Source organism: Lineus longissimus, chromosome 1, assembly GCF_910592395.1.
Source record: "Lineus longissimus chromosome 1, tnLinLong1.2, whole genome shotgun sequence".
NCBI lineage: Eukaryota > Metazoa > Nemertea > Pilidiophora > Heteronemertea > Lineidae > Lineus > Lineus longissimus.
In genome coordinates this window covers 1,981,902-2,007,237 of record NC_088308.1, presented here as the reverse complement: position 1 = coordinate 2,007,237, position 25,336 = coordinate 1,981,902, and the positions used below count along the sequence as shown (strand labels likewise).

General features: G+C 40.2%; 1 protein-coding gene across 3 annotated transcripts in view; it reads right to left on the bottom strand.

The window, feature by feature from the left end:
• Nucleotides 1–23,800, bottom strand: part of LOC135484360 (protein bicaudal C homolog 1-like) — a 43,359-nt gene extending 19,559 nt beyond the window's left edge. Inside the window, exons 1-3 of one of the 3 annotated variants that reach the window (XM_064765741.1) lie at nucleotides 23,595–23,800; nucleotides 7,881–7,921; nucleotides 7,459–7,528 (exon numbers count right to left, since the gene is read on the bottom strand). In XM_064765741.1, the coding sequence (XP_064621811.1) occupies nucleotides 7,459–7,528; nucleotides 7,881–7,921; nucleotides 23,595–23,778 (295 nt within the window). In that variant the 5' untranslated portion in view covers nucleotides 23,779–23,800. Of the gene's footprint in view, nucleotides 1–488; nucleotides 873–7,458; nucleotides 7,529–7,880; nucleotides 7,922–23,594 lie in introns of those variants that run through there. The other 2 variants (XM_064765750.1, XM_064765759.1) reach the window with 2 other exon arrangements.
• Nucleotides 23,801–25,336: the final 1,536 nt, after the last annotated feature.

Below are 25,336 nucleotides of genomic sequence, written 5' to 3'. Positions count from 1 at the left end.
ATTGAAATTTGACTGGGTTTGTTTGTGTTCAACTGGTAACAGTTCATAGGTAATCGCTGAGAAAACACAGAAGCAACCAAGTCACCAAATATCAATCCATTTAGGATTTTATGCCTCACAAAAGCAGCGCAACTTCAATTCTGAGAGAAAACTAAAATGGTCGATATTTCTGAAATGACTTTGAAACAACACATAGGGAATGACTTAAGGCAGTTCCAGACAGAGGAATGAATACGCAGCTAGCGACAGTTTCATATAATATCAGCACATCAGCATACCTATCATTTTTTTTAATTCATGCAGGTCTCTGAGTCATGAGCCCATGCAATGAGACCACAAGCTTTCTCATACTAAACTCTAAAGCACAGTATGTAACTCTTCTTCATTTTGGCAGTGCAATGGCAATGCCTATGGATATGATTATGAGTGACATATTGTGACTCATGAAACATCAGTTAATATCACGAAATTCAAATTCAAATCCCCACCTGCTGAAGAAGGTCTGTCTATCTTATCCTTCATCCCCGCAACCTGCATCCGAGGCCGTGGGGTGTATCCTGGCGGTGCGTTCCTCATCTGCTGCGCGGGAAGATTATCCGGCGCAGACCAGATATGACGGTACATCGGCAACATAATCACATCTGTCACTTTTATCCAAAGTTGGCAAAATCTCCTCCAAAAGTAAGAAATCGATTTCCAAATTACAAATCTATTTCAGATATGTTAATGTTTACGCTTCATATCATCCGAATGCCAAAAACACAACTGGAGTCAATTTCAAATCACAAACTGATCATTCCGAAACATGACCAGTGCCTGACTATATCCTGAATGCAAGTGGCCCCGGATCAGTCACAAGAGACCCGATCCAAAATACCAATTTTTGTTTTTGTTGCTCGCATGGACTCTAAACCATGAATTAACCTGACAATATACAGAGTACAAATGCACAGGACAGAACATGAAAGGTCTATTTGCAATACAAAGGGAGTCACGGAAATACCACTGAATTTCAATAATAAGACCATAGATAGATCTATTGTGCCCACCCTATGCTTAAGTGAGTTTGTTAAGATTGGCTAAGTCGGCCACAAAGAACTTCCACGCAAACGCAAGGTAAAAGCTCTGGTTGACCAAATTACTAGGGACAAAGGGGGCAATTTTGACCCTGAGGTTTTCAGGGCTAATGGCCATGGTGCAATAGAAATGCATTGGCCAGAACTAATAGGTTAACATTTCTAATAAAGATGGGCCTGAAACAATCAACATTATATCCAGATTGCAAGGGGCCTTTTGGGAGGAAATGACTTGAGTGTTTCGATGCGAAAAGGTGTTTTTTTAAGTTAGGGGATGTCTCAAATGTCACCTTGTAACCCTGTTATCAGGTCATGCAATTGGGAATGATCAAGGAGCCATAAATGAACCCCTTGAAGGGTAGCTTTCTTCAGACCCAGTCTGGTTTTCATGTGTTAGGCCTACATCTCTGTCCATTGAAGGACTTGGCTGTAATAGTTACCAGTCCAATACAAAACAGAACATTTTGCAGGTGAAATTGACATAGGCTTGAAATCTATTGTGTATAATTTAGTTGTGCCTTCATTGGAAACTCACTGAGGCACTTTGACCAACATTGAGAAGGACAAGACAAGACGTTCGTCCCAATGACTGACACCAAAAGACAAAGATCTAAGGAATTTTAAATGACAACGACAGAAGACATATTGCTGGCAGACAGCAAGGGGGTTATTAGGTCTAATCTCAATTTTAGGGTTATCCCGTCTGTGTCTAACGAATGGAAATAGGTAAACACAAAATGGCTTTCAAAAAATTAGTCATAATTTCAGCATGAGACGACAACTTTTTTCTCCCTTCGACACATGAATTCAGGCCATCTTCAAGTATATATATGGCAGATCAATACCAGAAATCCCCGACTCGAACTTGCGCATGCGCACTAATTACCATCTCGGCCGATCAACGCAGTAGTGCGCTTAGCTTAGGGCAATCTCCAAAAGCAGAGTTAATCAGGCGGTGGGGAGCATTACGCACTTTGCCGATAGCCCATTGGTTTCCTCTAATGTCTAGCTAATACTGTGCGAAATTTCAGTGAATTTAGTCAAAAAAATCCTTTGTCCACCTTTGTACCGCCGCTTTGCATGCATTGATGAAGTTCAAACAGGGAAAATCAGGAAAATAAGCCTTTGAGGCGTTTTTACGGCTAAAAAACTGGCATTTCTAGCGATAATATTTTAGTTGCCGATAGATCCGGGAGAGGGCAATACCATCTAGAGTCATGATAACACTGCTTCTGGTGTTTTGGAACATTTTTTTCTTTGTCCACTTGCATGCCGAAATTGGAGGTTTTAATGATGTGACAGCAAAAAATTGAATTGGTCATTGCGAGGGGGTCACTAGGGAGCTTGGGGGGTTGATCTATGCAATATACCTAGTTTTAAATCGTGCTTGTTTCATGCTAATGTGAAACACCATCATTCTGATACTACTGAGATTTAAATTTTTCACTCTAGATTTTAAATGAAGTTTGAAAATTCATTTTTCACTTGATGATCATGCTAATCATGACTGCATGAGTCCAGTTTCCCTGCACCCAAAGTTTATTACTGATGGTAGCTTTCCTATATCTAATTGTCTAATGTAAAAAAGTTGGGCATTTTGTGGGGGGTGTACTGTGTACCTTGGGGGTGGGGGTGGGGTGGGGGTGGGGTGGGATGGAGGTTGGTCTTGTTGGCATCCAGGTTTGAAATTGATGTAGGCATTCCAGTAATTTGATTGCAAATTTGTTAGATCCTCTGGTGAACAGTCATATCAGGTGGGAGCATACAAACAAGGACATCAGGGACGCTGTCCTAAATAAAGAGGTGTCCTGATTATGATCACCTGTGTCCTCGAACACAAGACGTACGATCGTTTAGCCAAAACATACTGCGAGCCGTACTTTTATTATGGACTACTCGTTTTTCTCTCTTGTAATTCGGCAATTTTATATCAGATAACAAAGCGTAATTCAAACGGATACCGCGTCTCGTTTAGGCTGCCATTGTGATTGATTGCTGCGAGCTGATTCGTCAATGGCGGCACGTGACTGATTACACTGGCGGCCTCTATCGGACGGCGTTGGTCGGGTTTTTCTGGTGTTGTTGAAAACCAATGTTGTCCAATTGATGTACATGTCATCTAACTACATCTTAGTTGTATTCAGTCCAGCCTTTTGCATTAATTGTTTAAGCAGAAACAGGTAAAAATTGAAGCTCAATTCATCTGCCATGCTAAATAGCTTACATTACACTGTCACTTTTCTTTGACTCAAAAAATGTAACACCCATGGAACGAAAATCCGATAATAGCTGGTGCACTTCTGACCCTCCAGGTAACAAGTGGATTTTGACCCAAGCCATTTTATCAAAAGTGCAATCTTTACATGTACAACCCACTCGAAACTATCTGGGGTTTCCTTTGGGATAATCATGGAGGGCACTTCTCTTTTGGGGACAATAAGTGATGTTATGTTACACGACTGGTTTGTATATTGTCCTAGGGGGTTACTCCAATGTGAAATGTTAGATAAGAAATTGAAAACACCTGCAACCTTTGGCGAGAAACAAACTATTTGAACACCTTAAACTGTCGGGACTTCACATGTTTCACTTGAGTGGTGTCCCAAAGGCTTTTTAAAAGTCCAAACAAGTCTTCAAATGACCCTTGAAACTTCACGTTGAATGTTTTTGCTTTTCTTTCAAATCCAAATTCACCAAACCTTAACCCTCTTGAGACCAAATTCATGCCAGATTCATAGCTAGGCTATATTTCCTGCATGGAGAACCTTCTCATTGAGAATATTGTTCTGCTCTTGCAATATTACATGGATTCATAAAGACCACCCAGAAAACACTCACATCTGAGTAAACCACACAATTTTTTTTATAGGCTATCCATGTGAATCGTATGAATCATGTCAAAATCTGTCCAACCATCCAGTACAAATGACAATCATCGGAAATCATCCAAAGAAACCATTCTTTTCTCCAATGTTGTTTAACAATGGTATCATAGGTAACAAATCGGCCACAGGAAATAGTATATCATTCATTGTGAAAATCACAATGGACACATATTGTCATGTTTCTTGGTACACATGTATTGTTTCTTTTGTTAAAATCTGGCATTGTTGGGAAAATGGGCAGATTATCTTTCCCTTTCGAAGTTTCATAATTATCAGACTGTTACCATCAGGTGCAAACTGAAGAAAAGCATTCAATTTGGCAACTTAGAGATAAGTTATATCATCGATAAAACTGGGACCTTGTTTTCAGATGCATTTTAATACACCCGCACAATCATGACAATAAATACTACACTTTTCCGCCATCTTTTTTCATCTCTTAAAGCAGACGTGTCAACGACACCCTCCAAGTTGAATATCATCCTGGTCACAAAAATCTCAACCCACCCAATATCTTGTAAGAGTACAAGCTGGTATTATTCACATTTTTTTGTATTTTTAAGCTTATTGATGATAGGTATCTAAATGGGACCTATTTCAGATTTTGCCCCAGTGGGTGAAATCAATGACAAGGTTAGAATGCCCTGACCCTCCTTTATTAAAGTACGCATGACTAATAATCAATGTGCGTCTTGTGTCCATTCTCAATTAGAATTGAACATGGATTACATGCTTCTCTGCTTTATTGATATCTCCAAGTGGGTTAGTCCTGTTGATTGATGACATCCTTTCAACTTGAGAACTTCTTGTCAGCATAGGCCATATTATAACCCTACCACCAGTCCCCCCCCCCCCCATCTCTCTACCCATCTTCACTTGACACTCAGTAGGGCAGCGAAATCAGTCACTTGAAGAAATCTTTTCATAACAAGCAACTGATTGGCACGTGGAACATAAAAGCTATGAAGGCTAGTAGAGCCACCTGACCCCTCACTGACACACTAAAGCATGACTCTCCGGTATGGCCATCTATGACAACAGAAAGGAACTAGAACTGGAACATCTTGACACACAAGGCATTATCAACGAACTCGAAGACTACCAAAGGTGGAGATTAGACTAACTGGGGTAAGATGTGAAAATTCTGGAGTGGAAAAAACTGTCAAGCTGAAATTCCCTGTCGGGATTCGGGATGGGGCCTTCTTTGAATGAGGATGTCAGGAGTGTTGATCACCTTCCACTCTCACTGATATAGCCTACCCATCAGGCTGACATGAAACTTTGGCGAGTCTTACAACCGGCTCTCATGGCATCATGAAGGGTGACCCTAGAATTCGATCACATTCTGACATCGACAATGAATCACAACAACTTTACAGAGTAGCCACCTACATTTAGTCGGGTCAACTAAACAAGGGAGCTACCTTCAATCTGATAAGGAAAGTGTCAAGACAATTTTTAATTAAGTATTCTCCCCATAACAAAAGAAAACTCAATATTTCATCATGTATGATAAACTCTTGACAAGCTCCTTTGTGTATCTATGACACATAACTTCGTGAAAGATAATCTTGTAACTACTGGGTGTTATATTTCAGTAGGAACCTGTAGTTTAATGATTTAACAATATTTCATCAAGTTTTATCTGATTTATGGAGACCCTTGTGTGGGCACTTGGCGATGTCAGCCAGTGCAGCAGTTGGCGATCTCCTTTAGGTCTTGAGTAACAGGTGGCAGCACCTGCAACTTTCCTTGGGTTTGGAAAAGGATACTTAACCATAAACCTCCCGGGCCAATTATCGAATTAGAACTGGGTAGAAAAACATAGATAAAATATTTTCTGGTGCCTTGAGTAAGATAACCAGCACGGATATTTGGATGGTAAAGCAACACGACTGTGATTTTATATTGAATTATCCCAATAGAAAATGTAAACACACATTGTAACACTGACCCAAATTTCATCATCACATGAATGCACTCCATAGAATTATTTAAAAGAAATCACACATCTCAACTTTAATGGAACAATATGGAATTCCACATAATAGAAGTAATTTGGAAAGATAAATGAAAGTGCAAATTGGCCCGTTTGTATTACAAAAGTATTCAGTGAAAATGCATTAGTACAATCATGAAGTATGGCACCAATTGATATCCAAAATATGACTTGGGCAATTATTTTATGAGGGGGACGATATGCTGAATCATCTATATTTTATGAATTGCAACTTGCCAGTTGATGCACCAAATATTTAGCTAAAGCACTTCATAACCCAATGACGATCCATTTTATCTGGTCACTTTCTCTGACCATATGTTTACCTGTCAGAGTTCTCCAACTTATCTATCCTTTCCATACAACAACAAATATTCATTTCGATACATATCATATTATCGCTAAACGATGGGCTGAAATCACTCTTTATTTTTTACCATATGTCAGATAAGTTTTCCAATGAAAATGGGGCAGATTGGCCTTCTGCGATGAATCAATTAGATCATCATTTAGTTCTTCACTAGCCCTGAAGAAAGCAGATATTCATTGGATGGCACTGAAAGTGTTAAAATTTGGCAAGAAATAGTATTGGGAGTGAACATAAGAACTAAGTGGCCAGACATAGGCCTAGCGTCAGCAGGAGCTCCAATTTCTACCTCTTCAACCCAGATACTCTAAACAAACAAACAGAGCATTCTATGAACCAATATCAATGAAAGAATATCGTAGAGAATCCTTTCGAAAGAATACAACCATTCCACCCATCTACCACAAATAGTGCACATATTTTCAGGCTAGACAAGGACATACAGATGTCTAGCAAATAATGCAAAGAGCGGGTAGTTCTTTCGTACAAGTTGGAAGTTCATGATTATTGAAAAGGTTTGGATCTATGGACCAAGAAAGTTGCTGGCCAAATCTATCACCTATTCAGTTGAGTGACTCATACAAGTTGTCAATAAAACACCTCAGAGATATTTATATGATCTAACTGTCAGATATCATGATACTGCTCTCATATGACAGACTACTGAAGTAAGATATTACAGGATATGACCCATCGCAATCAGGGTCATCAGGACAAGATTCAATCATATAATCTAACATTTTGATTGATGAAGTGGCTTGCACGAGATATTAGGTTTAAACATGCAAGATCAATATTGTTTTAGAGAGTCAACAAGTCCTGGATGAAAATAAAGTGTTGTGGACTACAGTTCTTAAAGTCGGGTGCACACGCAGGGGAATAAATCGATGTGATAATGTTCATTTGAAGACGTCAGCATCTGATTGGCAGAAATTGGAACCAAATTTTGAAATGCTGTATCTTGTTATTCCTGTGCATACAAAACCCTGCCATGGCATTCATGCCTCAAGGAGCTTTTTGGCAACAGGGATTGTTTGAACGAGAAGTAAGCTTTCAGTTTAGTTCACATCCACCAGATGGCATGACAAGCAAACTGAAAGTAGTTCTAAATAACAAACAGAAGGTACTCACCTTTTTTTGACTTTGCACCAATTTTTAATTTGGACGGCCATGATATATGGGTTTCTGTCATGTGCATTACCTAAAAGGTGAAATGAACATGGTGTGAGGTTTACATGATTAGGAGTTTGTAGACATTATTTAGCCACTAAATCATTTGGACACCACAGCAAGTGTATGGTAAGCGTAAAACAGAAATATTTCACAAGAGTTGCACAATCAGGAAGCGACGACTGAGGGTAATGCAAGGTTGAGGAGCATGTGGATGACCCTGGTGTGTGAAGCTGTCTTCCGGATGTAGGTGTCACATTAACCTGTCTTCACATCTGTGCACAAGACACGAGTTTCCTCATTTTAACCAGGTGCACCTACCTTCAGCACTAAGTGATTGTTTTTCTGAGAAAGAATCAAAATTGGAGGCAAAGTGAACTTACATTCTGAAAAAACAATTCTGCTTCCTCTTCGTCAGCTGCTGCTGAAAAATATGACAGAAAAAGACGTAAGTTTATCGCCAATTGGGCAGTAAACACGGGTTGGTGATTTCATGTTGGCATCGGCCAATGTGTGTTGGACAATTCTAATCCCTCTATGTGCGCTTTACGCTGACGAAAATCTGAAATTCTAAAGATGCAAGATGCGCTTTAGGTGATCAGTGGTTCTGGATTGGAGTGGGGTCTGTGACAGGGAGCAAGAACAGCCGGTTGACACGTCCAAAAACACAGACCTTCTACAACTGCATGAAACTTCAACACATACAACATGAAACCATTGAAGCTGGGTTCCCATATTTTTCATTCAAAATTAAGTACTTAATATTTTCACAAATCTTAACAAAATATCCAGAGGGCAATAGATTTTACAAAATGCTTATCAAAATAAACTCCAGAAACAGCATTTTATAGTTCTCTTTTTATTGAATATTTGGAGTATATCCACGATTCAGAGATTTCACAGACATAGCGTCTGCACCAACAAAGGGAAAAGTGTTGCCATCTCAATACAAAATTTCCCAAAATCTTCAAATCAAATAAATGCGAGCGATTATCAGACCTGCCCATTCTTGTCGTGTTGTTGTTTTCTTAATAAATATTGGATGGAATATGAAATCCACCAGGACTATTCCAAATGTTGGGCAAAATGTGAGTGTAAATGAAAATTGCTCCCCAACGCACATCCTAAAAGATACATCAATGATGAGAGTAGTTAGATATTAACAGTTAAAGAAACAGATCCATAAGCCCCCCCCCCCCAAAACCTTTGTTCATGTGCTGTCCTTCTTAAGGTGACCATCACTTGAAACTGTTATCATTGACTCGATACACAGTAATCATCGAAGTAGGGGCAATAGTTCTGCTAAAAGAGTCAACAAAAACATAGTCAATCGCACCAACTCCGACAAAGTCTCAATCCTTTTTCAGCAGATATGAAATCATACGCAAGACCAAACACATTGTCATCAATGTCAACAAGAAGACGCATACCTATTAAGAAATCATACACTTACATGTTTTGTGGTGTGCATAAATAGAATGTGTAATTCAGTCCCTATTGTAACAAACAAGAGGGGACAGCATTTTACACCAAAAACGGATATTTGCATTATGGTCCAATAAATCTGAAAACCGAATCTACATTGCTGGAAATAACTTGGGTTCACCGACCCTTGGCCGAGGACATAGCAAGGTATCAGCATTTTTGTGGCTTTTGTAAGAACTTTCCATTGGGGAGAGATCCAGGGCAACCAAATATTCAATGGTAGACTGACCAACTATATTGAAGCGCAATGGCCAGGACTGATGGAAAATCTAATAATTCACATGAGAAAAATTACTATTTCAACTGAAATTGGGACAAACTCGACTTTCCAACCCAAGTACCTGGATCATCTCGTGAAAACCCTAGAATTATTGAAATTAATTTAATTATTAGTTATGGAAAGAAAAAATGTCCTTCATCTCAGACAATGTCATACTCCATGCACTTTTCAAACAGGTCAATTTGTCTGATGAAACAGCGATTCCAGCAGCAAGTTATCTTATCGCATTTACATTATGGCTGTGAAATGTGCGAGTTTCTCCAGGCAACTTCAGTAACCAGGTAAGGTTTCAAAGGACATCCTATTATCAACCTGTGGGAAAATCACCACCAAAATCACAATGGAAGTACAAGCAATTCCTTTCACAACACAATCGCTTTAGTTCGTTTATCTCAAAATCACTTTCAAACAACCATCTAGGAGCATTGGACAGTGGATTCTTTGCATCGCAGATCAAAATGGCAAACAAATTATTACAAAACCTGTCAAAGATTCACAAAGTGATAGAAAGTTATGAATTTTTATGCTTCTTGAAACAGGTTTAATGCGTTTCTACCAAGTGACGTTTTAAAATGTCGCCAGAATATGCTGTGATGCCAGTAAAACATATCCAAAATCTGGCATGCAAATCACATGAATCCAAAACGAGTGTCAAACAAGGCGGGTGGCCTGGGATTCCATCTATTGGGAATAAGCTTCAGCTTCGATACAGGAAAAGATGCCCTAGACTGTAACAAAAACAGCGATCATCGGGAATCACAAGTGAAAGAACTCAAACCAGGTATGCCTATACTGACACATTCTCCTTCAATCGACTGAACAATTCTATTGAAGTCAAACTGAGCAGATAATTTGTTAGCACTGATCAATATCGAAAGTATAGGAATGGCAGTTTAGGCCTTTTTAAGGTGTCCAGACACTAAGATTAAACCACTTCAAACCATGTAGACAATTTAGGAACTCCCTGAGGCTGTTTCCAATGCAAGTCAAGTTGTGGTGGTGTTTTTTGTAAGTTGATTGACATCGGGAGAACATTTTCTTTTGGGCAAGTATTTTGCTTTTGGACTGGTTCATACATTGTAGCACGTACAACTACCAATATCATGGAGGCACAAGAGATTGCGTGCACTGACTGAACTTCAGCCCAAGAATGGGAGAAAACATAAATCAGAATGATATCACAACAACGAAGTAACCCATGCTTGGCTTGTATTGAGAATAAAGGCACCAAGAGAAAGAAGAGAGATTATTATTGCAGCGACCTGGCTGCAATAATCATCACGAGACCAATCTCTTGCTTGCGGGGCCAAGAATAGGTTATCACTAGCTGCGACCTGCGGTGAAGACCATGCAAACCCAATGACTACTGGTTTAAGCAAACAACAATCACTTATCAGCGTGATAATTGTCATAATTCGCAGCAATAAATGTTGTTTGTTTGCAGTGTGCTTTATTTAACATTCAGCAGCAAGATCAAAGATAATTCCAAAACAAATCATTTTATCCATCCATGGCCTATATTTCCAAAGCAATTTGCAAGTACATAGAATAACACCAAAACTGCCTTCCAATTAGACATAACGAGGTCTGACTGATTGGTCATTGTCTATCAATCAGTCTATATTGGCGTATCAATATTCTGACGGAGATGAACCACCTGGTGATCAGCGATGGAAGGTCAGGGAGAGTTTGAGATGGTGCCAACATCCAAGTGGACTTCCAGATGGACTATTTCAGAAGATTCTATCAATGTCTGCAGATATCATTTCGTTTCACCTCGAATCTTTTAGGTGCATATAGTGGGGGCAGGGGGGGGGGGGGGGTAAATGCCACTGAAGAAGATGTTTCTAACCATGATTTGGCAAAACGAGCCTTTTGCCCCCCCCCCTAGCCCAAGCCTGCCAATGTTATGTTTTGATAGTACATGTATAATGACCAATACATCTGAACAATATAGCTTCATCTTGACATTGAATATCCTCAGATAATATGGGATCTATCAGAACCCAATGAGTAATGTCTCAGAAACGTTTCCAATGCTCCGATAGCGAATCCCTCAAGTTATCAACATAATAGTTGGCCATTGATATATAAGTTCATCATATTTCTGTTCAGAGGCATCAAGTACATCAATTCAGGGGAGCTTACAACAGGGTGAGTGTGGGGGAGGGGGTTTCTGACAAGCAAGATTTCCTGCCGAGAGGTGCATGTTCTGTTCTGTTCTTTCATTTACTTCATAAGATCTCTCAACGATCTGGATGGTGCTTCAAAATGTCTATCTAGACGATCATCCATTAATCACCTTGTATCTCTTGCTTTTAACTGGCATGCCGTTAGCCTGTATCACTGGTGGTGAAATCTACGGTAGTACTCGGATAAGTTCTATCAGAGAGTGAGGTCATCTTTTTACTTACATGATTGCCTTATGATTCAAAGTGCAACGATAGCTTAGTAGCAATAGTGAATCAAGCCGTTAAAGCGTTTAAGATAGAGGGTAAACAACCAAGACCAGACAACACTCCTTCATCATGAAAGAGAATCTTGATCAAGTCGTTGAAAAATGGATTCTTCACCTGTCAGGTGGCAACACTTACTTTTCGAAAATACCACAAACAGCGCGTAAACTGCTCTACTACAGCAACAGGTGGGTGAAGAGATATCAAGTGAAGTAACATTCAATCGATTAACAGTATGACAAATTGAAATAACAAAATGTGCTATGAAACCTTCCGACTCAAGGAATAGATAGAGTCCGATGAAACCCACTGAGAGAGGATCAGCTGTTTCCTTTGCAAGCGCCTGGAAGTATCACCCCCCCCCCCCCCAAACTGGTCTAGACACAGGTAGTTGTGTGAGATTTTTAAAGCCATGCTCTTCTACAAAGTGTTTCAAAGTGTTTGTCAATAAAAAGTTAAAGTTTCCACCATTCTAAGGAAGTTTGCAGAATGGCACCACAAGTGAACTGGTATAAACAAGTAGAGACTTGCCACACAGACTTTCTAAATACTTTCAGTCACCACCCAATCAAACTAAAATAACCTAAACTCAGAAAGAAACTGCTTTTCAAAATGTCCAGAATAATCATAACCTTTGGCAACATTACGCTGACCTCATTGTCCAATTAGCGTGATTCGCAAGCAGGTCAAAGGTGATATAGACAAAAGCAATGATGTTGATGACACCCTTCAGAGTTTTTGGAGCATTTTGCTCAATTACCCTTTTTTCAATTGTAACAAGTACTTTTTTGAGAGAGAATATGCCCTGGGCTGCACTCTTTAGTTGGTCACTCCATTGCAAAGATTTTTCTTTGAGATTTGATACAAGGACATGCTTGCATAAGATAGGACAAAGGCATTCTAGACAGAACAAGGCACTGCCTTGGTATAAGAGAAAATTGCTCTGCTTTTGATGTTGTTTTGTCCAACAAGAAAATCTGCCAAGTGCAAAACATCTCGTAGAACCAGCACATGCTATGAAAGGAAAGGAAAGAGGCCAAAAGGATGAGTGAAAGCTCTGAATTTGTCACCAGGGGTGAATCCAAGGGACGGAGGGTGCAGAGGCAAGTGCCCCCTCTTATTACAAAAAATCTTTTAAATTGACTAAGATTTTGAGATGAAAGTGCCCCAGATGGCTCTTTCACTGAATCCTGGATCTATATGCCTCTACTGAACCCACCCCTGCACAGCTACTCTCATGAAAGGTGACGCTGAAAGATTTGTCCAGATCGAGTAACAATCCTGAGTTCAAAATCAATCCAAAGAATTGATAACCTGCTTGGCTGAGGAAATAAGAGGGTCCAAGGTTGTGACTCAAGACCCAAACATCTGATCCGACAATAGCACCACACACTCAAGGCTAGCTCTGGCTCTGGGTAGGTGATGCTGAGCAGTCACAATACAAGCAGATCCGGCTGAGGTGCAATTCAAACATATTTGCAACATCGGTAGTGTATACTCTGCTGGTAACCTGATGAAGAAGAATACTTCAGCTGACTAGTTATCGTTTTACTACTGGTTTTTACAAATGTCAATGATTTAGATGTAACTACTGCACAGTACACTAGTATTCAATCATCTTTACCATCAGTGGGGAAATAGCACTGCAAAATACATCAGAATTTAGGAAAGAAGTGCGGCCTGTAAGAACAGGTCAATTCAACAGGCCGTTAGTAGGCTATTCCCAGCAGTAACATGTGTAACTAGAATCTAGCTGTTTGTAGGCACACATACCAGTCTAAAAGCCAACATGTTGGGGAATAAACAATTCTTCAATGGCTTAACCAAACACGCCTTGTGCATTTCAATAGTGTGACATAAAGGTAAACGTTGCTTTGGTTGTTGGTCAAACTTGAGGAGAATGGCGAATGTGTGCCCGGAAAGAAGTCAATGGTCGCGTTGTGGTCTTCTACCGATTTCTATGAAAAACAACAGGAACGTATGCTCATGTGAGGAAGACTTGAACTTGTCGAAACCAGGATTTAGACACAATGCTAGGGAAAGAATGGAATTGAACACCAAACTAGCTGCATATTATAAATACCCAAAGCCTCTACACATAATTGCAGCAGTTAAATTACAATTCAAGTTACACTCCTTCTCAGTCAGTTTTTTTTTAAAGAAGGTGACTTCAGCTCAATTGGGCAATTACTATTACTCAAAATAATAAACCCCAGAAATAAGCAGTATTTCAAAATGTTACGGCCTGACAGACCTTTTTTTTCCGAAATGCCTTAATTCTGTAGCCTCCAGGACACCTGCTGAAATATAGTACAAACTACAACAGCTATTATTGAAAAGTGTTGTACATGTAGGTTTTTTTCTACTTTCAAATCTGCAAAACAAATGAATGGTGCACTTTTCTCGAAGGCAACAGTTGCCAGCTGAAATGCCAGTTTAAATGATTGCTCAGTTTTCTAGCTTTTAGCAACAACCACACACCCTATAAAGCCTGGCTCTTCCAGCATTGGTTTGAGTAACTGGGAGTATATCACTCCCCCTACTTCAAGTTTCTCACATTGCTGTGCTGCAATGTAGGCCTAAGTTCTAGCAAAACTGACAGAGGGCCTACCCTCCATACAGAAACTCTATATTCACGTCTACATGTACCAGATCTACAGAACCACTGATTAACACACAAATTATAATCTCACGGATGTTTACTGTGAATAACAGAAACTGTTTAAAACAAGTGATTTACTGATCTAAATGTGGTATAAATATCTTCTGTCAGCCATCTCTCTTATGCATTTTTATATCCGGTTGTTGGAGGGGTCTCTGCATGTATTGATATTTTGGTTTTTGGTTACCTTGTGAAGATCCTATGGGGTAGGCCTCCAGTTGAGTAACAATGAGGCAACAACACAATAGAACATTACAGTGGGAGAACATAATCAACTGATGCATGACAGACTGATTGCTTTTTGAGGTGTTTACAGGAATACAAAATAAGGTGTTCGAATATTGTAACACCCCACAGTCAACAAGCAACACCTTACATGCAAAACTGGCTGATTTCTGGCCAAGTTGTGTAGGCCTTATCAGCAAGTGAAGCATCGATACTGCTTTACAACCATCGTGAAAACTGTTGAAGTGTTATGAAGAGAGTAGAGTGTGCATGAAAACAAGAGTTTATCAGGCAGACATGGTGAATCAGAGGTTGTTCTCCTCTCTCCAGGGAACCCTTATGGTAATGCAGTTACTCCATTAGTGAACCACATGCCTCATTTCCACACCGGCTGCATGGAGGCGAGAATTCATTCATACATTTAAAGAGGAAATACTACAGATATTACCATTTGGAAGGGGAGCGCGGTTTTAAAGGTTAACTCTTAACCTTTATCGTATCATGGGTTCTATACCCGACACTGTCAAATCATTGTAACCCGGGGCAAGCAGCTTTACCTCAATTTCCAGCCTTCTCTCAATGTGTAAACCAACTGTGTATCAACTTTCCCACACCAGGGAATGCAAGAGACCCAATCGAGGAGGACATCCAGTACTCATTCTCTGGACAATTCGAATGAGGGCCAAGATTTTGGCACATCTTCACACAGGTGAACCAAGAAGAAAGAAGAAAAGTAGCAAATACAACATGCCTCTGCACAGAGCAGGCCATGAATCAGGATCTGAACTCCTGAAATGGCCCCTCAAATGCACTTTTCCTATCCTACTTCATGGTAAAGTGTCGATTGCAGTCAGAAGATCTCGCAGAGAGATTTATGATGGAAACATTACGCTTCAAGTATAATAACAACAGCAGTTACAGAGCAGGTAATAAGGAAATACTGACATTTAAATGAGGTTTTTTCAGATGTACCTTTGAGCTGTTGCTATCAGGTTATTATACATTAGATGCAGAGAAACTGGCTGTTTCCATTCTACATGTTCGACATTGTATATACTATGGAATCCACGCCATATTTTAAACCATCTTACATGTCAGCCAAATGACAAATAGCCAGAAGCGATGAATATTGCTACTGCTATATCGGTTCTGCGACTCATGCAGAAGCATTTTTGCTGCCTCTTTCATGATTATCACCAAAAGATCATCACCCAACAGCTTCTGCCACCAATTGAAAACTACAGTAAAAGTACTAATAAATCAATGCATATATGTTGTTGCTGACAAAATCATTCAGCTCACAATAGCTAAGTGTGGAGCCTAGCAACTGGCAACCTCAGCATATCCTATGATGGAACAGATCCATTGATTTCCATACTGTAGCACTGTATGAAATAAACATTTATTATATACATGGTCTTATAATTACTGAGCATGGTGAAAGCAACAACTGAAGTGCATTTCACCAATTAACCCATTACGACTTAAAATAATGAACGTTCTAATAGATAAAACAGCACATGATTCCAATTTTGATCATGCTTTCAATAGAATATCATTTGTTAAGGACTTTACGATCTTCATGTCCAAGGCTCGAAGATCATGAAGTCCCTTTAAACGAGCTCCAATGGACTTCATAACTCACCTCTGTTACAATAAGTTGGGGATTGGACTTTGGTAAGATCATCTGGGTAAGATGGACCAAGCCTTGTCACACAACTGGGGCAAAAAGCTAACTATTGGAATCAATGCGAAACCTATATTATAGATTGAGTTTATATGAAATTTTGATATCACCAACCCACCATAGCAACAAGCTGACAGTAGAGGTCAGTTTTGGGGGCACTAGGCTAGCAGATCCTGTTATGTCCACCTCTGGTATTTCCTACTTCATAATGCCATGCTAAGATATGTCAATATTTACAAGATTTTACCAATGAGCATGTTGTGATAGTGTGCAACAGTCCTCAGAATCTCAGCAAAGATCAAGAGTATCCCCCCCCCCCTGTCTTTCAGGTCCCAATCTTGTCACCAAAACTGAGCAAGTGCAGTGAGCGCTACATTGATTATGTCCCACACTCTAAAACTTTGAATAAAATGTGTTACACAAATTCCTAAATCCTATTTTGTAATCAAACAAAGTTTTGGGCCAAGAACGTGAAGTCCTTGGTAGTTGTGATTCATCTCAAACATTTCCAACGAATGCACCTTCATGCAAGAACCTGTCAATATTGGCCAGCAAATATCAAAATGATGTGGTCAAGGAAGGTTATTTCATGTCAAGAGCGTAGTAATTCATGCACATCTAGTGAAAGATTCCTCACTCTATTATACCAGCAGGTCATACACTGCTGATTATACTGATATGAACACTCTGAGGTGAAATCTGGTAAAGTCCATTTCCAAGTATAGAGTTTGAGGTTAGAAGGTCCATGATGATCATAGTAGTATGATATGACAAGTCATTTACATAATCAATGTATTGTTTGTAATAATCAATGTCTACAAACTAGTGCTTCTAATCACTGATAAAAGTTCTGAGATGACCCGAAATGACCTACAGGCAGCTGTTGTCCAAAATGCAACTTTAAAAGCTGTGACCAGTGATTTTAGTCGCTGCCACCTAAGACTGAGCCATGCAGACATACACAGTGTTGTTATGGCTCCTTCGCAGGTCGCAACAACTAAAATTGCTGGTTTGCGCTGCGCTTTAGAAGTACATAGCCACGGTGAAGGGAACCAGACATTTCTGTCATTGTCTGATTGTTGATTCTGTACAACATTTCAGATGCTGTTATAAAGGAAATGCACACTTCCCTGTCACGACGGAGCAGGACGTGACCATCAGTCAACCCATGACCCAACTCAAATCAAGTATCTGGAGACCAGATTCCTAAACAATCATTTTTATAGCACAGTTTATCAAGTGACTTAATTATCAATGTTGTGAATCACATACACTGAACCAGACAGCCTGGTCTAAATTATGGCAACACACCATGCTGATACTAAGTAAACGGTTACAGGAAAATTCGTCCCCGGATAATTCGTCCCCGGAAAATTCGTCCCCGCAAATTCGTCCCCGGATAATTCGTCCCCGAGGATAATTCGTCCCCTAGGAAAATTCGTCCCCGGATAATTCGTCCCCGAGGATAATTCGTCCCCGGATAATTCGTCCCCAAGGAAAATTCGTCCCTGGATAATTCGTTCCCTAGGAAAATTTGTCCCCGAAAATAATTCGTCCCCAGAAAATTTTACAAAGTTAAAAGTTTCTGACTTTACTTTCTAAGACCCTTAAGTCTTGTCGAATGGACTGTAGTAATAACTACTACTTTCGATTTTTCTCATTCAGTGTAATATCTCTCTTTACTACCCTACTAGCTAGTTACCTCCCCCACTATTTTTATAGTAGGTAGAGGTAGGCAGGCAAAATATTTTATTGAAGAATTTAGAGCTTTTCTTTCATTCTGACCAGTAAAAATACTTATTTGAAGAAAAAAAAATTTATTTCGCCTGCCTACCTCTACCTACTATGAAAAAAGTGGAGTAGGTAACTAGCTAGTAGGGTAGTAAATAGAGATATAACACTGAATGAGAAAAGTCGAAAGGAGTAGGTAGTAGTTATTACTAGAAAGTAATGTCAGAAACTTTCAACTTTTGTTAAATTTTCCGGGGACGAATTATCCTCGGGGACGTATATTCCGGGGACGAATTTTCCTCAGGGACGAATTTTCCAGGGACGAATTATCCACGGGGACGAATTATCTGGGGACGAATTTTCCTCGGGGACGAATTTTCCAGGGACGAATTTTCTCGGGGACGAATTTTCCGGGGACGAGTTTTCCGGGGACGAATTATCCGGGGACGAATTTTCCTAGAGCCTAAGTAAACGCCATTATCAGTGAAAACTTCAATTGCCATGTATCTATTCCAAAGATTTTGGTGACTGAGTAACTGAGAAAAATAAGGGGTTAACATAGGGTGGTAGGTATCCCAAAAAGCATGGTGATGCCCCTGGACTTATTGCAGGGCTTGACTGGAAGATGACGGTCTATCTGCCCTGCACAGGTCATGGTTTGGTGAGCAAAGAAATAACCCCCAATAACAGTAGTATCAAGGCCTATAAAAATGGTTGCCTAGGAAACAGAGCATCCCTTTGGAGGCACACATTCCACAATGTAGCTGATATTGTTTATTCGATGGCATGGAAACCTCTCTGAATACAACATTTATTTGTTCCGGGCATGCCATAAGTCTCAGCAGGTGGCTTAGTCCTAAAATAGGTCTCCAACCTACAAATGAGTACATAGGGAATCAGCAACAACCTTGCAAGAGGGTTGCCCACCTCACCGAGTCAAGGCTCGCCACCTCTTAGAGTGAAACCAGCCTCAGATAAGATTCACAAGCCAGAGCAGCAGCTTATTTTTATGAGCACAGTAGCCTATCACAGCAAAGTCAGGGTAAGCAATTTGAGAAATTCTTAAGGTTTGTAAACGTTACACTACAGGATTGGCAAAACCCAAATCAGTAAGATTGTGCACTTGGTCAACAAAGAAATCACCTCCACTTCAATCACAGGTTACTGGTTCACCCACTGTGCCAGTGATAGGATATTTCATCATACAGAAGTCATCCAATATATCTTTCACATGAGTAGAGAGCAAAATAGCACATAGTTGTGTACTGGTGAGCTCCTGTGCACGAATTCATGGGTTGGAAGGTCTCCCACTTTACTTGTTACCATTTATGGTGTTGGCCTATGTGCCAATATATCAATAAATGATATTCTTAGAAGGTAAACATGCCCATGAACTAAAAGTCATCTTGATAACAATTATCACTTACTGGATTAACCTTTCCCTATCAAAAATTGCATTCCATTGAGCATTATTTGCGTAAAAGAGTCTCATTAGGTAAACAAAAACAAAACGAGTTGGATAAGTTTCAATGAGAAACGACATATGACGCAGCTTGGCAGACAAGGATGTCATTTTCCAACCCATTTCAAAAACTCCTGTTTGCCAAAAAACCATACTCCAGTGATTATAAGCAGCATGCTGGTCCTCCCCAAGAAGGGTCTTCAGACCTCTATCAGCAATTTGTGTAAGTTAAATCTGCCCCTTCCTGGCTCCTGCCTATAGTCTCCCTATAACATTTTGAACCATTTCATGACTGAACAACTGAACTGTAACTACATTCCACCAATGCCACCCATCAGTTTAGGCTGATCAGCAAAATGGCTCTGTTTATTCTAAAGGTAGCCATAGGAGCACAAGCAGCAGCTAGGAGCTGGTCTGAGTTTTCACAGTGTGATATGATGCTAAAAACTCTTCGTGATGAAACTGGGTAAAACTTGCCTTTTCGTTCATGTATTGTTCATGCTTGCATAATGTCAAGTATAGATCAGAGAAATCCATACTTGATAATGTGAATTACCCACTAAGGACTTCTTCTGTTGATCGGGCATCCATGCAGGTCTCAAACTTGGGAACCTTAACATCCCACTGATGAAGTAAGCATAATAAGCAGAGAGAAAGCAATCCCAAAAACACGATCAGTTTGGCTGAAATCATATCGGATGAAAACGGCTGATTCACCCAAAATTGCTGATATCATGAAATGGGTATTACCTTCTTACAAGATGTCAGAACCCTTCACCCTCGATTTTAAAAAATAGTGAAAAGGGAGATAAAATATCTAATTTTAAACAGAACACGTAGGAAGTGTCAAAAATTCTGTGAAGTCCCTCAACAATTGCACACAATTATTAAATAGGTTGAAAAGTTAACTAGTGGTGTAAAGAAGAGCTCAAAATAACACCTCGAAATATCGACATAGACCAATATGACCCGCGGACAAGGGCCTAAAAGAAAACACAAATCAACCAATAAAGCTATTCTGTCAACTTCTGGGATAAAACTTCATGTTCAGCACTTCAAGGGCCTAACAAGAAAACACTGACGAAATGTTCTATAAAACTGCATGTGGCCTTGGGCAATGCGATTAACTTAGACAGGTACATGTTAGGAACATGTCTTTATACCCAAGTAACCCTTGAAGGTTTTCGGCTATTTGTTTTGACTGGGTTTTTGAAGGGCCATTTAACTCCAGTCTGCCAGTTAGTGCCACTTGTTTTACACTTCAGTTATTCAATGAAGTGCTTGGCTGTCAAGCATTTATTCAATCAACCATTCTTGGGCTTTTTTTGCTGGATGGACTGCAGGATGCAAGGAAAAAGACGCCTTTTAAATAGCACGACTGTTGAAAAAAAACCTACCATGAGGTGAGGAGTAACCAACACATAGGAAGGACACAACAAGAGCCTGCTCATTTTTCAACAGGACATGTACTCCCTTGAATGATGGGAATGGGGGGGGGCAAATCTTGTGGAAAGACTGTCCTTTTTAGGTAACCAAAAAGGAATGAAACGGGTAAAACTTAACGGCCCAGCAAACAAGGAATTTAACTCACTGCACCTGCAATCATGATCGCATGAGGCAAAACTTGCTTGTTTGCAGTGGTCATCACAGGTGGTGCCCATGCACCGCAATCAATATCAAACTCAGCAAGCTTACAGGAAATCTTCTTGTTGCACGTAGCAGTGACTATAATGAATTAGATCTCTCATTTGCAGGGTGAACACTCAGTAGCAGAGTGGTTCAGATCTGAGTTGATGCATATTCGTATTCGTGAGTACAAAGTTGTGGGTGTATGGCCACATGGAACGCTACTAGCTGTTACTGATAGTCTACCTTAACAAAGTATTCTCCAAAGCGGCACCTGAACAAAAAACTATTCTTTGTAAATAACTCGGTGTTTGCTAGAATAGGTACATTTCAAAGCTATCACACTTTACTTGTGAACACTGAAACATGGTGTGCTTCTGTCTGCGCTGTCTAGACTGCCAACCAACAGGAAACCTATTGCTGGCCCTATACTTTGCCTACAAGGATACCTTCTGTAGACAATGCAATTGATTTTCCACCCAGAGCAGGCCTTTGCATTGTCTCTTTAAGGGACACTATAGGCAGCAGCTAGGTAGGCAATATAAAGTTACACAATGTTGCCAATAGGGGTCTCTGTATATATTTGACTATTAAAAAGATGAAATGGAGGTGATGACAACTTTAACCAACCTCCCAGACTAAATGAGTCACGTGTAATCAACCCCTGGCTTCAAAAATTGCTGCGCTCCCCTTCACAAACAAAATTGAACTTTTGAATTTCCACATTGCATTACATGAAATTAATGTCTCCTATTGTTTGCTAATTGCAGGACATTGGGCTTCATATCATACATGTAGTAATGAGTCTCAGTACTACTGTCCTATATTCTCATATAATTGTGGATGGCTATTGAATCAGGGGGCATCTCATAAGACATAGAGAATGATGGAAAAGTTGTAAGATAAAAAGATACTTTGTGATGACTGCACTTCAAAAATGTTCCAATAATTCATATAGGCCTTTACAGGTATCGAATTTACACAAATAATTAAAGTACTCCTCTCTTTTTAGGTCACCATGGTGGTCTTTGGTGCGGGGGGGGCAGGCATCTTTTTGAAGCTGACAGGATAGAAAGCATCAAGCCCAGGACCACCAAATTAAAACTCCCATGTCGTCCAATATTCCAAATAATAACATAGCTCCAGCCATAAATCCTGAAAAAAAATCAAGTAATTTGTCCGTAATTGGAAAGAATTTGCTACTGCAGAGGAGAAAGTTGTCCCACAGCAGGCAATTATACCTAAATTGGAGTAATTGGGCTTGATGAAAGTACTGGGATGAGTCTAATTTCGTCAATGTGTCTTTTCATGTCAGTTTATTTGGAGGTTGTTTGATAAGGAGACATGCTGGTCTTTTCACCGAAATCATATTCTACATGTGTATGCATTCTTAATACAAATTTCTGATGAACTTTTTGGGTGATTTGTCATTTTTGTGAATAATATGAGTAAATATCCTAGGGTCCAGCAGTAATGACTGGCGACACCGGTCATTCTTCTTTTTTTTAAAGAAGAGAAAAAAATCCAATGGAACTGTCGAAGATCATCACCCAATTTGAATTATTTTTTCCAAGACCTACATGTTAATAAACAATTAGAAAGTTATCTTTACAAAGTTCATTGATATTTCTTAAAGTCTCTTAATGAAAGTGCCAAACGCTCCCCACATGTGGAGGAATCTTTAATTGCGCTTTTGTGATGATGAGAACTTTTTGATGAAGCTTACAAAATGGCTTATTATCAACAAAAAAAGCATTCATGATCTCAGCCATATCATTAGCACATTCAATACCAGGCTTTCCAAAAGCCTAAAGATATTTCATTCATGAAAAAGCTCCTTTCGGTATAGTTGTTCCGTTGTTGGTGTCAGATATTCTATGCAGTATAAATTTATTAAATCTGCAAGAGAATGTTCGCAGCAATCAACGAAGAAAATACCATCCCATACAGTGCACATGGAACCTCCATTAGCAGACACCTCTCTATTAAGGACACTAGTTTTGATCCCAAACTGGCAATTTCCATTCAATTTGACCTCTAATCAGGACACCTCTCTATGAAGGACAGCACTTGTCAGTCCCGATCGGTGTCCTTAATAGAGAGGTTCTACTATATCAAGTCCTACTTGACTGACCCTTGTAGCAGACATGTAGTCAGACCATTATCATTAAGTTTGAAGTAAAAATTTTAATCATAATTTCTAGTTGGCCAAAACTTGCTCCTGAAAGTGAAATGCTGAAAAGAAAATGTCATGGTGGGAAGTCAAATAATATATACAACCCACAAAAGTTATTTCAAAAAGGAATCTGTCAATCTCATACCAGCAGGGCCTATCTAAACGAATTATGTTCATATTACATTCAAAGCAACACTAGTTCTGTATCAGCCTGCATCAGCTGATGAAACTATGTGCACTACTTTGTATACTGTTAGTGTGTACACACAAACGCACATGTCCGGAAGTGTGGAAGTGGAAAACCTACCTTGTAGCATTTGCTCAAGTTTTCGGCGATCCACCCGAAACCTCTCCTCGACAAGGTTCGGGTCTCGTTCTGTATCTTCGCCAGTTTCATCCTGACCCACAGTCATGCTTATATCCCTTTGAAAGTCTGGATGCGTCTGATATTCCAGTCCGTATTCGAACTGACGGTGTGAAAGTTCTGCCATGGCATAATTTCTTGTTGATGTTTGAACGCTTCACTCTCCGAACTGTATTCTGCCGCAAAAACCATAGTTCTAAAGAAATTGTGATAAAAAGTTGTATCATGATATATATTGAGATCTAGGATAGCCCAACTTCCATGAAATCACCTTTTTCTTTTTATCCAGGTATATATTTTCTTTGAGAAGTGCAAAAGAAAATGTTGAAAGGGAACGTGGACTAATACATTGTTCAGATTTGGGCAATTTCCACGCAAAGTCAGCCGACTCACCTTGAATGATTACCAACTGGCACGGCGAGGATGAGATTTTGGACCGTACGGTGCTGCCATCTCAGAACTAATTGGTGAGCTAAACGTCTCGAATTAGTAGCATTAATGTGGAGGATACACCCTTATTGTCTCCAGCAGTGATCAACTCCGTAGTCCGCTCTAAATAGATTGATCAATAAATTGCAATGATAACTAATCTTTCAGTAGGACAGAGTCTCCATTAACCATCTCAGCAGCATTGATCGATTAATGGCATTAACAACTGATATTTTTAAAGGAGACACATTTGGGGTCCCTAGCACTGAACAATTTCAAAGGACACAGTTCGAAGGTCCCCATTTAACTATCTCATCAGTATTGATTAATAAATGGCATTGATAATTGATTGAGTGAAATCTGGAGGGCAAGTGCCGAAATTGGCCCGATATCGGCCCAACATCGGCCTTCTTGGCCACACTAGCTGCTCCACCGTGTTGACAGCATGATGAGAGAGATGGGACGGTCACAGCCAGGCCATATCAGTCTGGGCTGCTCCACCTTGTTGACAGCATGGTGAGAGAGATGAGACGGTCACAGCCAGGTCATATCAGTCTTGGCTGCTCCACCGTGTTGACAACATGATGAGAGAGGTGAGACGGTCACAGCCAGGCCGAATCAGTCCTGGTTGCTCCACCGTGTTGCCAACATGATGAGAGAGATAAGACAGTCACAGCCAGGTCGAATCAGTCTTGGCTGCTCTTCCAAGTTGTCAAGATGATGAGAGAGATGAGACGGTCATAGCCAGGTCGAATCAGTCTTGGCTGCTCTTCCAAGTTGTCAACATGATGAGAGAGATGAGACGGTCACAGCCAGGTCGAATCAGTCTTGGCTGCTCTTCCAAGTTGTCAACATGGTGGGAGAGATGAGACAGTCACAGTCAGGCCGAATCAGTCCTGGCTGCTCCACCGTGTTGACAAGGTGAGAGAGTTGAGACGGTCACAGCCAGGCCACATCAGTCTTGGCTGCTCTGCCAAGTTGTCAACATGGTGAGAGAGATGAGACGGTCACAGCCAGGCCAAGTCAGTCTTTGCTGCTCTGCCAAGTTGTCAACATGGGGAGAGAGGTGAGACAGTCACAGCCAGGCCGAATCAGTCTTGTCTGCTCCACCGTGTTGACAATAATTATGATGAGAGAGATGAGACGGTCACAGCCAGGCCAAATCAGTCTCGGCTGCTCTGCCAAGTTGTCAACATGGTGAGAGAGGTGAGACAGTCACAGCCAGGCCGAATCAGACCTGGCTGCTCTGCCAAGTT